We start from the raw sequence: 15,641 nt of genomic DNA, 5'->3' as shown, positions 1-15,641 counted from the left end.
AGGGACTCTGCAGGTCTTCGAGGCTCAAAACCACCACTAAGAGCCTCGTGGTCCTGTCGGTTGTAGCTGTTTGAATCTGGTCTGAGTCGTGTCTGCTGAGTTTTGGCTCTACGGTTCTCGTCTATTGAAACGTCTTCTCTCATCATTAAAGTGGAGTGAAAACAGCTGAGACACGTCTGTCTTCTCTGATCTGAGGACACAGACTCAAACAAAACGGATGTAAATCGAACCACCAAACCAGGGACGTCGTGTTTTCATTCCACACAGCCTGCCGCTTACATTACCCACAATGCAACACTCGCTCTGACAGCTGTGTGTGAGGTTGGTGTGTTAGGCCAGCAGCTGCAGAGGTTTGTTCAGCTCGTGCTGACTCAAGTGACATCACTCGAGGTAATTTATCAGACGTCACACAGCTTCCTCTGAGACACGGAAGGTCTGTCTCTCTGTCTGTCCCTTTCTCTCTGTCTCTCTCTGCCTGTCTCTGTCCCTTTCTCTCTCTCTCTTTCTCTCTGTCTGTCTGTCTCTCGGCCTGTCTGTCTCTCTCTCTCTGCCTGTCTCTGTCCCTGTCTCTCTCTCTCTTTCTGTCTGTCTGTCTGTCTCTCTATCTCTGTCTGTCTCTCGGCCTCTCTGTCTGTCTGTCTCTCGGCCTGCCTGTCTGTCTGTCCCTTTGTCTGTGTCTGACTCTCTCTCCGTCTGTCTCGGCCTGTCTGTCTCTCTCTGTCTCTCTGTGTTAAATTCAAAGATCTTTATTGACATTCAGACACTGACATTAATGTAAACAGTCCTCTTCAGTTCTCTCTCTACTATCATGTGGTTTCAATCTAACAGCTGATTGGTTGATTGGTGGCAGCATTCTGCAGCATGTGATTGGCTGATTAACAACTGAACGCTGCATGTGATGTCATGTGAGGAGAAAACTGCTGTCAGCCACATTTAATCAGCGTGTGTGTTTATTTCTGTGTGTGTTTGTTTCTGTGTTTATTAGACAAATGAAAATAATACAGATGTAGTATTTTCCAGGCTGATTTTATGTGTTAGACACACATTTAAACCAGACAGGAACTAAGATAAACGTTTCATCACTGCTGGTTCACCAGTTTGGGCCAGACTGAAAGTCTCAACAACTGTTGGATGGATGTTATGAAATGTGGTTCAGATGTTCATGATCCCCTCAAGATAAACTGTACTAACATTATTGACGGATACCTGCTAAACAGCATATTAGCATTGTTACAGGAGTTGGACCATAGACGACATTTACTGGACAGGTTTCTCTGTTTCCTCATGTTTTACATCAGATGATAAAGTAATTGTTGGCTTCAGCGAGTTACTGATGATCTGTTTCATCGTGTTAGTATATAATATTATGGTATGTTGATATTAGTGTGGGCTAACTGCCAAGTCTGTACTGTGATGATCCGTATGTGGTCTGTACTTGGGACACAGCCCTCGGCCGTGATGTCGTGGCCCCTCCCCCAGGTGACGCCACAGCTCGTTCAGTGTAAATGAGCAGCAGACGGCTCGTCTCTGACAGACTAACAGGCGTCATGTGGTGTCGAGGTTTCCTGCAGACGGTCAGATCCATGTCGACCAGCAGACAGGTCAGTGTGTGTGTGTTGCTGTTGGTGTTTTGCAGGGACACACACTTGATTTCACACCTACATTTGGGGACTCACTCTTCAAGTGATTGCCCCATTCAATTTTAGGGTTTAGACTTGGTCATGGGTCAGTTAAGGGAGGTTGTCCTGGGCGACAGTTTAACTGCTCATCATCTTTCAGTTAGTTTGAAAAACTTTCCTAACTTGATTTCATTCGCAATAATGAGGAAGACAAAATGTTTCTTAAATTCCTACGTCATTTATTACAGATGCATCCAAAATAATACGCTGAAACAGTAACAGGAATGACAAAGAGCTAACAAATGTTCATTGAATTGACAGTGTAAGGATGAAATGATCTGATCATCATATAGACATTTTAGAGTCAGCCCTTTTATTATTTGTTCTATTACTTTTTGTGTCACCCATTTATGGATTACTTTGACAGATTCTTTGTTGTCTGTGTGTTTTTTAACGGAAGATTAATACATATATTTAAGAAATAAAAGGTTTAAGCAGGTATGGTTTTGGAGTTGTGAGAAACAGAATTAGAACTGAATTAGTGCTGCAGCAATAATCATCAGTTCAAACAACAAGGTTTTATTTTACAGTTATTTTTCAATAACATGGTGACTGTCTCTGTCCTGTAACTTGTGGAGATTAAATATCTGTTATATTATAATATCCATGGTAGGGACTAATATATTTAGTCCCTACCATGGAACAAGCTTGATTCAAACACTTGATCCTTCATTTCCCATGATGCAACTCAATAGTGTCCTTTATTAGACTCTCAGAGTGGTAAACACCCCTATCTGGAAAATTCGATGCACCCACTTTGTAACGCAGGCATTCTGTCTCCCTGCCCGAGGAGTGAGATTCTTCACTCTACTTCCCCTCCTGCAGTATCTCTGCCTCCCCCTGAGGAGACTTTAGTCCTGATGAATGTCCATGTATGCCACAGACCAGATCCTGTAACTTCAGCAGGGTTAAAGTGACATTCTGAATAATGAGATTAATTACTGAGAAGCACAGCGAGGATTTGACTCCCTACCTGCCCCTAATGTTCATGGGGCTTTCGTTGGCATGAAGTAAGTGATGTGGTGATGTCTCTGGATCTCTGACCTCTCTGTCTGTCTTACCTGGCTGTCTTTATCAGGCGGGCATCCTCTTTGACGTGGACGGCGTCCTGCTCCGTGGTGGCTCAGTGATTCCAGCCGCTCGACGAGCATTTCGGAAGCTTCTGGACCAAAACAACAACTTCCTGTTTCCTGTGGTCTTTGTCACCAATGCTGGAAGCTGTCAGAGACATCATAAGGCCCAGCAGCTGTCTCGCCTGCTGGAGGTCCAGGTAGGACAGACTGATGGAGAACAGACCAGTCACAGAGAGAGAAAGGCAGAGACAGACAGACAGACAGGTTTTCATATCTGCTGGTTTATTTTCAGATTATTATTATTACTGATTAGTAATCACCTGTGACATCTTTACCTGTTGTAAAGCTGCGAGACAAATGGCCGAAAGCAATGAAAGCAATCAGTGTAAGACTTTAGTTCAGACAGGATGGATCCAAACCAGATCAGAAAACTAATCTGTGAGGAACCCACACAGGAACCCAGAGTCCAAACATCCAACAGGATCAGACATGACACGACAGCTGGTTATATAGATGGATAGATGGAAGAAAGGATGATAGCTGATGGATAGATGGATGGATGAATGGATGGATGGATGGTTGGATGATGGATGGATGATGAATGGGTGGATGGTTGGATTGGATGATAGATGGGTTGATGGATTGTTGGATGGATAGATGGATGGATGATGGATGGATGGGTGGGTGGATGGTTGGATTGGATGATGGATGGGTGGATGGATGGATGGATGGTTGGATGATGGATGGATGATGAATGGGTGGATGGTCGGATGGGTGGGTGGATGGTTGGATTGGATGGATAGATGGATGGATGATGGATGGGTGATGGGTGGATGGATGGATGAATGGATGGATGGAAGGATGATGGATGGATGGGTGGGTGGATGGTTGGATTGGATGATGGATGGGTGGATGGATTGTTGGATGGATGGATGGATGGATGGTTGGATGGATGGATGGATGATGGATGGGTGGATGGATGGATTGTTTGATGGATGATGGATGGGTTGGATGGTTGGATGGATGATGAAAGGGTGGATGGATGGATGGAAGGATGGATGGATGGATGGGTGGATGGATGGATGGATGGATGGATGGATGATGGATGGGTGGATGGGTGGATGGATGGATGGATGGATGGATGGGTAGATGGTTAGATGGATGATGGATGGGTGGGTGGGTGGGTGGATGGATGGATGGGTGGATGGATGGTTGGATGGGTGGGTGGATGGATGATGGATGATGGATGGATGGATGGATGGATGGGTGGGTGGATGGTTGGATGGATGATGGATGGGTGGGTGGATGGATGGGTGGATGGGTGGTTGGGTTGATGGTTGGATGGATGATGGATGGATGGATGGTTTCATTTTTATTATCTATTAGAATTACATCTTGTGTGTTATGCAGATGTTGCGAATGACATCACTATTTTCTGATTTGTTGGACATAGTTTGTGTTTTTTGTCATGTTTTATTGAAATGTATTCGGTTTTTGCTTGATATAATTTATATTATAACATTTTTATTTGATGAGTTTTGCTCTGCATTTCACTGAACATAGATATGGTTTGTTATGTTGTGATTGGATTAGCACAGTCATGTGACCTCTCTCTCTCTCTTTGTAGATTGCCCCGGAGCAGGTAGTTCTTTCCCACAGTCCTTTGCGAATGTTGAAGAGTTTCCATGATAAATGTGTTCTGGTGTCTGGACAGGGACCAGTGACAGATATCGCCAACACGTATCCTTCACATCTGACCTCTGATTGGGTCTGTAGCAACCGATCACGTCACCACGTCAACCAGTGACTATGGGACCCGTTTAGAAAGGAAGTGAGGTATCATGGCATGTTGCCATTAAGGGCTTTATAGATAAGTGGAAATCAATACCTGTCATGTCTTACTGTTAGAGATGCTCAACCAACTTTTTCATCCAAGATGCAGTGATGCAGTGATGCGTAGAGTAACAGTTAGCAGTAATGGATCTTTGGGCAGAGTGATAAACTGAATGTTGACGTAGAGGCAGAGGCCTGTCTATAGATAATGGAGCCATGATCAAAGACAGACAAGAAGACGGCCTCAGTTATCAGCTTCCTAATGAGCAGAAGACAATTATTTGTTTCTGTGCAAATATTCAATTTTGTTGAAACTCGCTGAAAAGTGTGTTTGATCCAGTCAGAAGATATTTCTACTCTGAGACCTTCTCAGTATTGTGTCCATGATGTCAATGATAACAAGTAATGAAGATGCAAAATATTCCAATGCCTATTCTATATCTGGTATTCCAGAGATGAGGTGTGTATTACTCTCAGCGGTCATCAAGAGATGCTGTTCATCAAAGATATTTAGTTTTCTTTTGATCTGAGTTCTAGAGCTGAATCATTGTTGTTTAGCGCCTGTAACTCAGGTTAGAGGTCGGTGGTCTCTGAGGCCGAGCACATAAACTCCAGGAGCTCATTTTGTCCCTTTCTATCACACAGACAGTGTTGTTTTTTAAACCAGGTTTCTCTCAGAACCAGGGTATCAGGGTCAGTCTGTGAAGAACTGTCAGGTGATCTAACTGATTACACAGACTTCTGATATTTAAATGCATCATCTTCATGTCATTTCTGGATTTAAAAACATGTGTGTTGAATAAGATTTGGTCAGAGTCACAGGAGGGTCGACTCACAAATGGCCAGCTAGAGTTTGTTTGGGGTTTGAGTTTTATTAGATTAGATTTTCAGGGGTACAACTTGTACAGGAAATAGGCTGGTTGTGTTTATGAGAACCATTTGTGATTAGTACATCAAACACAGGAGCAGAGGCTGGAGGACTGGGTGTGTTCAGACTCTCATGTCTTCATGTCAAAGCCTCGATTTCTCCCAGTTTTGCGATATGTTGGAGAACTAGTTTAGGCAGACATTTCACAGTTTTGATCAGCTCAAAATCACCCAAGATGACAATGTAGCTGAGAGCACAAAGAACTGAACATCTGTCCAAAAAGCCTGCCACTGGCTGAAAAATGAAGCCAACGTGGAAGTGCCAAAAACTGTAGTACCTCGAATGCCCACTTGAGGCAGGCTCGAAAAACAACTCCATAGACCCCCACATTATTATGCTCAATTTTGTAGCAGATATGACTTTTACTGAGCTTTACAACGGCTCGTCAAGGTAACGTCACAAAGACTACGTTCATGTTTTATACAGTCTGTGGTCACTACAGGCGTAGTTTGGGACTGTCTGTGTCTGTGGACTGTTTTCATAGTACAAGGTCCTGGTATGTCTAATCTAACTGTTGATCACAATGAGGGTTGTGGGTTGTATACGTCCACGGCTTGACGGGTTTGGAGTGCAGTTATACTGTAACGTTGTAAACATAGATAATGAAGTCTTTAATATTGTATGAAATACTTTTTGTCTTACATGTGGAAAACAGAACAGCAGTGATGTTTCAGTGCACAGCTGATAATGAAACACGTTGATCCTGTTTGTAGTAATAATGTGTGTTGGTTTGAGGTTTGTCTACTCTGAACATGGGATTTAATGTTCTACACACTGCGCAGCACATTTCTCAGTCTAAATGAACCATGCATTTGAAGTCTTGACCTGTCATCAGTTTGGGTTTTGAGAAGGTCGTGAGCATCGAGCAGCTCAGAGAACATCACCCCCTGCTGGACATGGTGGACCACAACAGGAGACCCCACCAGCCTGTGAGTGCTTTACCTGTGACAGGTGATTTGACGACTCTGTGTTCCAGCAACTCCAAGTTTTCTCTAACTAACTAGTTTCATATGAGTGGTTCATTTAACTCTTAAAAATGTGTAAATCTGTAGCTAGGAAACATCTGTAGTGCTGTTCAATCCTTAGCAATCACCCTATAGAAACAGGAAGTCATTGTACCATTAGGAGCTGTAATATAATCTGCAAATTTAACAATTTAAACTGAACTGTCAACTGTGGGTTAGACTTTTAGGAATTGTCCCATTGAGCTAGTTGATAATATTTGATGATTTAGTTTCATCATTAGCATCATGCTGTGTAATTGCATTACAGGGCTGTGTTTTATAGCTTTGTGTTGTTTGCTTGCATGACTACATGTACTGGATAGTGGATGTTGTTGCTCTGTACTGTCCTCGTGTTTTGCAGCTTCCTGTTGCTCTGCATGGTGTCTGTGTTGAGAATGCTGATTTTTGATTTTTTGGTTCTTTATGGTGTTGTCTTGTTGTCTTTTCTATGCAAATATTAGTAGTTTCAAAGTATCTTGCCAAACAACCCTGTGCCTACTCTTGTGCCTCTGGGTGTTGGTCTTTACCTTTCTGTTGACCTCCGTTAGTTCCTGATCAGGCCCTGCCTCGGTCGCCCTTGTATGACAGTTGTGAATCTCTGCCTCCTTCTGTCTCCTCTCTTCTACCTTACATAATGTCTCTGCTGATATCCGTAATAATCAAGATGGTGCTGGATGACCAGCAGCTGGTTGCGGTTGCTCTGACCCCTTTTTTCTTACTTTTCTTTTTTTTAGGCATTTTTCTTTACCTTTCTGTAACGTGGGTGAAGCATTGTGCAATTGTGGGAAACCCACTTTTATTACACTTTGATTTTGTTTGGCACTGTTTTTTGCATTTTTTGGATCCACGTCAGGGACCCCTTTTGGATTCAGCCACAGCTCCGAGCGTCCCACGTACACACATGAAGAACTCGTCTTTGCCGTATGTTTATTGTCAGTCGAGACCAGGAATGAACATTTTAATCTAACTGAAGAAAACTGCTTTCAAATAAGGTTTCATCCACTTGGTTTGAGAGGTAAAGAACTGGTACTGTGATATAAAACTTGATGGAGTCATCAGTGTTAAAGGGTTTCTAGTTTATGTTGCAGACATGTAGAATATATTTGTAAGACTTTTTCATACAACATAAGCTGCACAGCTCCTGCTGCCCAGCAGATTTCATTCAAACCACATAAAAAGCTGTGTTTCAATAAGCTGCAGATGATGCAGACTACGTTCCATTCATTACCATTCATTATCTACAAGATCTGACAGTGGAACAGCACCATCCTCCCTGTAGATCTGCACCTTCCACTGACCCGAAGTCCAGGCTCAAAACTGACTGTCATTCACTTGCATTTGATGAGGGATGTTTGACTTGTTGTTTATTTGTGTGCTGTGTGCGTTCATGTTTGTGTCGCTGCTTCTTGTGTTTGTGATTTTAACTCCTTGCTCTGGTCTTCACAGCACTTTGGTCTCTGTGAGCCGTTTTTCAAAGTGTGTTATTTGGAGATTTGGAGTTCAGGATTGACAGCAAAAATCATCAACAATATTGTCTGGAGATTTAGTCCCACTTATTGTTTCCTCTCATCCAAGTCTCGTCTTCATCGTGGAAAATAAATGATGCAGTATATATTTTACCATAATTTTATATTTTAGAATTTTAACACTAACACTAATGATCCAGAAGCTCAGTCATCTAACAGCGTTTTGTCTGTTTCAGTTGTCTCCTCTGCAGTCTCTTCCCAAAATAGAAGGTAACACTCAACTTTTGAAACAAAACAATTCAAAGTGCTTTACATGAGATACGAAAAATATAAAGAAAGGATCTAAAAAAACATATGAAAAGAGTTTAGAACAGAAGAGTAAAGAATGACTGAAACATGATCAAATGGATTTACCATTGATTTTATGTTTCCTTGCTCTAATAACTTTTTCCTCTTTGTCTTTCTCTGTTGCCGCAGCGATCATCTTGTTCGGAGAGCCAATCAGATGGGAGACCAACCTGCAGCTGCTGATGGACGTGTTCCTGACCAATGGGAGTCCTGGTTGTGTGTACGATCCTCAGCTGTCGGCCCAGCTGCCGGTTCTCGCCTGTAACATGGACCTGATGTGGATGGCAGAGGCCCCGTCACCAAGGTAACCAACATACCACAGGAAGCCGTTTTAACACTTCCTGTTAGCTCTTAGATAAAGGACACGCTTCTGTATTAATACATCAATAACTGATGAATCAGTGAATACTTCTGTCTGTATGTAACCACATATCTTCCTCCAGGCAGGATGACAGCATTTCTGATATCTTCAAGGTGGTTTTACCCCGCTGTGTCGTCATAGGTTTGGTCACGGGATGTTCCTGCTGTGTCTGGAGTCCGTCTACAGGAAGATGACGGGTCGAGAGCTTCAGTACCAGGCGCTGCTGGGAAAACCCAGTCTACTAACATACCAGTATGCCGAGCACCTCCTCAGACTGCAGAACCACAACCAGAAGCTAACCACCATCTATACCGTCGGGTAACTGTCCATAGCAAAATGTACACCAGCTGTGGGGGACCCTTTTCCTACCAAGGACCATTTCAGTTTTTCTAACATCTTTCAGGGGCCGTTCTAAATTACTGAGACTAACCTCTGTAATGACTGCAACTGCTTCTGTTTGGTGAGACATCTGAGGTCACTGATGGAAGTGATGATGGTCTCAGCTGGTTGTCCAGGTTTAGGTCAGTGAGTCTTCTCTCAGTAGCTGCTCGTTGCTTTGCAGCTCAGCTGTTTCCACATTAAACAATGATGTTCTGTTCTTTCTGTTGAGTCTTCATGTCCTGAAACCTCTCAGCAAACACCTGGAGGAGTTTCACCCAGCAGCAGATTCAGGTGTCAGAGCAGCTTCTGCTCCTGCAGAGTAGGAACATGCTCAGTGTTTCCTCTTTAGCTATAATTTCACGATTCACATGTGACAGCAGAGAGCCGAGAAGCCGCTGGAGCTCAGAGAGGTTAACTTGCTGTCACTGAGTTTCACGTCAGGTTTTCCTTCATCTCTATGAATGATTCTAGACAATAACTGACTCTGGAACAGTTTGACTTTGTCTGCTGCTCGCAGCTCCACATCAGCAACCAGGCTCCTTCACTGATTCTCCTTCTGAAGAAAGTTTTAGCTTCTTAGCTGTTAGCTCACTCAGCAAATACCTGCCTGCAGAACACTGTCAGAATGTGGTCCGAGGAAGCTGCTTGTTGAGCATCAAACTCCACTGAAGAGCTTCAACTTTATCGAGGAGTGTTCGTCCTGCTAACGTCCTGTTCAGCTGTTTGCAGCTGTGATCACTCTGGTGTTCGGCCATCACTGTGACCTCATCCACACAAAGTGACGCATTTAAGGGGATTAATTAGTCTTCTGCTCATCAGTGTTGATTTTAAAAAGCTGTCTGATTTTACTTTAAAAAAAAAATATTGTTTGACGTTTGGAAAGTGCGATACTCCACAGCTACCGATGTTTTATTGACATCGTGATGCTTTGACGTGATATCAACTGCTGCTTGCATGTTGTGTTCAGGGACCACTCAGAAAAACGTGTTAGTTTACTATTTTATGTTATTTTCTTTTATCGCTGAACGTAAATTATTACTGTGTAGAGAATTTAGATTTCTGAGTTGTTGTTTTGTTGTATTTATGAATTGCCTCACAGGTCATGCGAGCCAAATTTCCCACCCCTGGTCTACATTTTCAGGTAACCAAACTGTTTCCTTTTCGTTGCCTAGAGACAACCTGATGACGGATATCTATGGCGCTAACCTGTACAACCGTTACCTGGCTCAGCAGCAGCACGCTGCCATAACAACCACTACCAAGCTTGTTTCTCAGGGGATGGGGAGTCAGGTGACAACGACGGTGCCGGAGGAGCCGCTGGTGTCGGCTGCTGCTCAGTGTCGTTCTATACTGGTAGGTAGAGGCAGACCTTTTGGCTCTGGTATTATTTATTTATTTTATTATTAAGGTTTTTCTCCATCATCTCTATTAGCATTGAAAAAAATTATGGATTCAAAAGGATTCAGACTCAATAAAGTGCTGTTGACGACTGTAACTACAGACACGGCAACTTGACAAAAATACGAAGTTCTCCTGACGTTTCTAAAGTTTTCAACCACATCTCATGGTCTTCCTCTGTCATATTTGCTGTAGATAAAAATGTCATTGACAAGGTTCAATACAGTATAGGGGTGGGCTACAGAATAAAGAAATGAGACTCGTCAGTGAAATAGTTAATTATGGCAAAAAGTACAAAAAGTACACATCCATCTGTCGTCTGCTGGTTTGTTCACACTAACCATGAAGTCTGTCATTAACACACAGCTCCAACTGTCCTCAGGTGTGCACAGGCGTCTATAACCCTCACTCCCCGTTGCCTAGTGACCAGAACAGCATGGTCACAGTCTTCCATGGCCACAGAGACCTGGTCCTAGAGCCAGACCTGGTGGAGCCGAGCCATGTGGTGGAGGATGTGGAGGCCGCTGTCGACCTGTTGCTGCAGCAGGAGAGCGCTGTCACTCCTGACCTCTGACCCTTGTAGACACTACATGAGTTTGTCCAGGACACTTTCGCTGGACTGCTACGACCTGCAGGGTGACGGTCATGTGACCTCATGGCCGAAGGCTGCAGTCGGCTAATTTTGTGTAGCATTGTTAACTGGTCTGCCTGTACTTTTAGCTTGTAATACGTAAAGAAGAAAATGCAACAGCACTGAAACTCTGTACAGTTGAAAGAAAACGTTTTTCATCTTGTTGAGATTAAAATCTGACTGGACCAAGAGGACGTGATGACAAGACTACGACAATATGAACAACAGAAACGAATGCAGCAGACACACTACAAGCACTACAAAGTGAAATATGTGATGCTGCCAAGCTAACCGCTAATTTTCTGCTAGAGCTAATCAGTCATATTAGCTCCCAGAGCTCCCAGAGCTCCTCTTTTCTGTCCACCGCTCTGTTGATTCTCCCTCACACTTGGTTCGCCATTTGGTTTGATTTGAACTATTTGAAGAGGAAAAATAAATCTGAGCCAGCTAATGAGTTTGCTAACGGTGAGTTTAGCTTGTTAGCTTAGCAGTTGCTTACAGTACAATTAGCGGCGATGGTTTATGAAAAGCTGTATTCGTATGAGTTCTATAAACCAGCTTAGAGACACACAGCTATGACCATGTGACTCTCCGTCCACTCAAAGCTCAGCTCAGTGAGGACGCTTTGTTATTGGTCAGCAGCTTTGTTATTGGTCAGCAGTCTGTTCTGCCAGTTCAGCAACTTTCTCACTGGATCTGATCATTTTGGTTGGATTTAAATTGAGTCAAGTATTTCAGCAGCAGCACATTCAGTCAACCAATCAGCAGCCACGTAGATTGTGAAATGACCAATCACTGAATTCCTTTGTTGCGTTTTTGATGTACAATATAATGATATATATATAAAAATAATAGACTAATGTCGTTGTCAGCAGACTAAAGTGTTTCTGTCACATCTGCTTACAACAAACTATACATGTATGTTATAAACGTTTTCTTGTACATCTGGGATTATTAGCTTCAATAATCGGTTCCAACTGAAATCAGTCTTTAATAAATAAAACTAATAAATCAACATTTTCAGTCAGTGTGCGCTAATAGCTCACGCAGCTAAGTGGTCAGCTGATGGTAAACATGCTAGCAGATTAGCTTGCTGACAGGAGTGCTAGCTTTTATTTTCTGTAACCTTTTAACTACTAATGAACCTGACGTTTATAAATTCTCACTAATCTTTGTTGGTGCTCTGAACATCTGAGCTGACTCATTTCTGTGTAAAATTATAATTTCATCAGTAACATCTGAATACAGCCTCTAAAAAGAAGCTTTAATTTATCCTCAGATGTTCGATGTTCATGTCTGCAGTTTTTGACTGAAAGTAAAAAGTAATAAATAATTAATAATAATAAAATGAAAGACAGTTGTGATGATCATGTTACTGTTGGATTCTCCTTAAAAATTACTCTGGATTGATTTTTGTTAATTTAAAACATTTCCATGGTCAGAAAAGTTTCTAACCACCCACATACACAACAGTAATGTCTTTGGCAGAACAAGAAACTTTTTGCAAAATATTTAAAGGTTGAAAAGTCTAAAATCTGCATGTCTGGAACTAAAAAAATTGAACTTTAAAAACTCCTGAGGAATTTTTTTTTTTATCAAAATCAACTAACATGGACTTCTGGTGATGCAAGCAGCTGAGTAGCCACGCTCTGCTGGAGCTCATATCGTTATTTTTAACGACCTAGTTAAGGTATTATGGAGTACTAGCTCCAGGTAATGTCTTTGAAGAACCGCACCACTGAAGAGTCTGACTCCTGCCAAGATGGCAGTAGCACATCCAACAAACCTGAACTAGACCCAACCACCAACTGCCAAAGCTAACGAGGTATTGATGGCTAATATCAATAGTGTGACTGATGATAAGCTGGAACGTATGATTATTAGTGTGTTTATTAGTATCAACACTAATATCCCTAACTAATCCCAGCATCATGAAGAAATCAAAGACCGGGTCGGAGAGGCTGGGGATGGGATGTTAGAATATCACATCTGAGGCAGAAACTGTCCTAACAAAGTCAGTCAGAGAGCTAAACGAGCGCCTGCAGGATTCTGAAAATCGAGGCCACCAGAAATATATCAATAAACTGTAATGTTTATTCCGATGAATGTTTTATCGATGAACATCATCCACAAGGACACCACCAGTTACCGTCTACTCGTGGACGCGCAGCCGTTTGTGTTTGTTTGGCCAGCTGTTCCTCTCTCTGCCTCCGCGTCCTCCTTTCAACGAGCTCCTCGTCCGTGCACTCTGGCTCAAACGGTAAGGACGTCCATCGTAAACAAAGTCATCGTCCACCACCTCAGAGTCGGAAAAATATTCATCCATTTTGTGAAAAATAACAGTCGCAAACTACAGCTAAACTAGCCGACCGCCGTAGAGTTAGCCGTGTTGTGGCTGGTTGCTCGCAGCGCGCGGCACTCGAAAATGACATCATCCACGTCAGAAGTAGTTGTCTAGAGACACTGGATGTTGATAACATGCCACCACGGGCTCAGAGGGGAATAGCACCAGCATATCAGAACAAAATATTGGAATATGAACGAGTTTCTGCAGATTATGCGTTATATAGAGGCTGCGCACGGGTGCCCCGAGTACTCGCATTATACGGATATACGCGCCGCTCCTCTGTGGCTAATTTCTTTAAAACGACTCCAAATGCCACCAAAGTTGTCTGGGTGAGTAAATGGGTGTATTTAATGCTACAAATAAAGTCCAGCTTGTAAAAAACGAAAGTTATCCTTTAACCTCTTGTTTTATTTCAACAGCAAACAGCGTATTGTTAGCCGGATTCTTTAGTTGGAAGCCCAAGAACAAGCCGAAGACATCTTCAGTTCACAGATGTAGAATTTATCTAGGTCACAGGTAAAATAAGGCAGCACTGGACTCTCACAGGATCTCTGTCAGAAGGAGCCCCGATTTCCGGGTGTGGTTCACAGTTATCTTCTTGGGCTGGTACTGCCCCGTACAGAGGCTGGACCCGCACGGACCGAGTCTCATTGGCCAGTTATCTCTGACATGAACAGGCCAGCCACTGTTCATGTGAACTTACTGAAAAGTGATATAAAAAAGTGAGTGAATGTTGTCATTGAGGCGTTTATCTATTGCAACAAACCTAACATGACCGACAGAGGCCTGCTTATCAAACTAAACTGTGACATTGTTGATTAAATGAGAACATCCAGTAAATATCACGAGTTTAGTGAAAAAGTGCAAATCCAAAGTGAACAAAGGTCAATTATAACAGTATCAATGATCTGATCTGCACGTATGGACCTCTCAGGGCCTCAGAGATACTCTTTGGGTTCTGGTTCATTCTTAAGTGTTCTGTTTGTTTGGGTCTTACAGTTTCAGGACCTAGTAAAGATAACTGTACATGGTTCTTTTGGGGGTACGGCCATGGTTTCACTCTACATAGAAATTACATTCGATGTCCAAACAGCTTTGATCAAATCTGGGAAAATGGATGAAGTGACAGATAAGAGAGACAACAGCAACACAGTTTACAGTAGCAGGCATATTTGACTTTCCGCTTCTGCCACTTTTCACCTTCTTGGCATGCGACAGGCATGTTTCACCTGGTTTTGTGTCCTTTGTTCAACCCAGGTTTTGAAAAATCAGGCCTTCAAAGGAAAGTGCCCCCTCCATCCAAGCCAAGCGTCTGAACGACCTGCTCTGAGGGCTGATGGACTTGATGCGTCAGGTGCGCCGGGGGAGCGCAGTGGGGACCTACAGAAGAAGGTCTGGTGGAGGTCAGTGGTCCTGACATGCAAATCAGTTGTCCGGGTATAGGGATGAAAGACGAATCAAACCATCGAGTCCCTGGTTCGCTTGGAAGTTTCCTCCAGAGTAGCTGCTGCTCAGAGTCTCATGGTTTTATCTGGTGAGGGAGGATTAGAGGTCTTGGAGCCGACACGATCTCAGCTCATTCTCAAACTTTGAATGAGGAAAGAAGCAGTGCAGCATCGGACCATGTGCTAATGAGGAGTTTTGACACATTTTGGGTTACGTGACACATGTGCCATCAGGCAGGAAAGACCGCTGCGACAGGCTGCCCCTGAAGCCTGCAGAAACACCAATAACTGCAAACAGCATATTCAATAGTCCGTGCAGCACATGTGCCAACCGCCGGGCTGCCTGAGAAAGTGTTTTGATGGGAGCATGCAGTTGAGTCATTTGTTTCTGTCTGTAATTAAAAGAGAGACGTAATCAGTTCTGTTGACCTGATCGGCACCTCGACTGTACTGCACGTATGCACACTGATAACATACAACACTGCGACAGAGTGAACCGCCGGTGCTGCTTCACTGTGTGTCTCTGTATTTCTATATACCTTCATTCAGGATTTAAAGGAAAAAAGGAAGAGATGCACTCGTCCCGCTCCATGCCTGTGGGTTAGTGAATCATTAATAACTAAGTTAGTTTTGGCTTGTACAGCCATGATAGCAAGTCAATGGGCTGCTGGTCACTGGGTGGTGCTGGACCCTTAGCATGAGCCCTGCTGTCCTGCAGCAGCCTGTGGGGGTTGAGAGGAATCTGCA

The 15,641-nt window shown here is 43.2% G+C and overlaps 1 protein-coding gene across 1 annotated transcript; it reads left to right on the top strand.

The window, feature by feature from the left end:
* The first annotated feature begins 1,547 nt into the window (after positions 1-1,547).
* Positions 1,548-11,045, top strand: zgc:77375 (uncharacterized protein LOC402927 homolog). Its single transcript, XM_041959979.1, has 9 exons — positions 1,548-1,601; positions 2,758-2,949; positions 4,380-4,492; positions 6,349-6,442; positions 8,220-8,253; positions 8,461-8,635; positions 8,834-9,010; positions 10,246-10,426; positions 10,854-11,045. Exons 1-9 carry the CDS (start codon positions 1,548-1,550, stop codon positions 11,043-11,045), a joined length of 1,212 nt encoding a protein of 403 aa, XP_041815913.1.
* The last annotated feature ends 4,596 nt before the right edge of the window (positions 11,046-15,641 follow it).

Source organism: Chelmon rostratus, chromosome 2, assembly GCF_017976325.1.
Source record: "Chelmon rostratus isolate fCheRos1 chromosome 2, fCheRos1.pri, whole genome shotgun sequence".
In the NCBI taxonomy this organism is placed as follows: domain Eukaryota; kingdom Metazoa; phylum Chordata; class Actinopteri; order Chaetodontiformes; family Chaetodontidae; genus Chelmon; species Chelmon rostratus.
Note: the sequence above shows the minus strand (reverse complement) of the source record. Positions and strands in the feature narration are given on the sequence as shown.

Excerpts from the sequence above, each read along its gene's own strand:
- zgc:77375 (XM_041959979.1), top strand. The coding sequence starts at position 1,548 with ATGTGGTGTCGAGGTTTCCTGCAGACGGTCAGATCCATGTCGACCAGC. Across the intron at positions 2,950-4,379 it reads CTCGCCTGCTGGAGGTCCAG|ATTGCCCCGGAGCAGGTAGT; the intron begins GTAGGACAGACT and ends CTCTCTTTGTAG. Across the intron at positions 8,254-8,460 it reads GTCTCTTCCCAAAATAGAAG|CGATCATCTTGTTCGGAGAG; the intron begins GTAACACTCAAC and ends CTGTTGCCGCAG.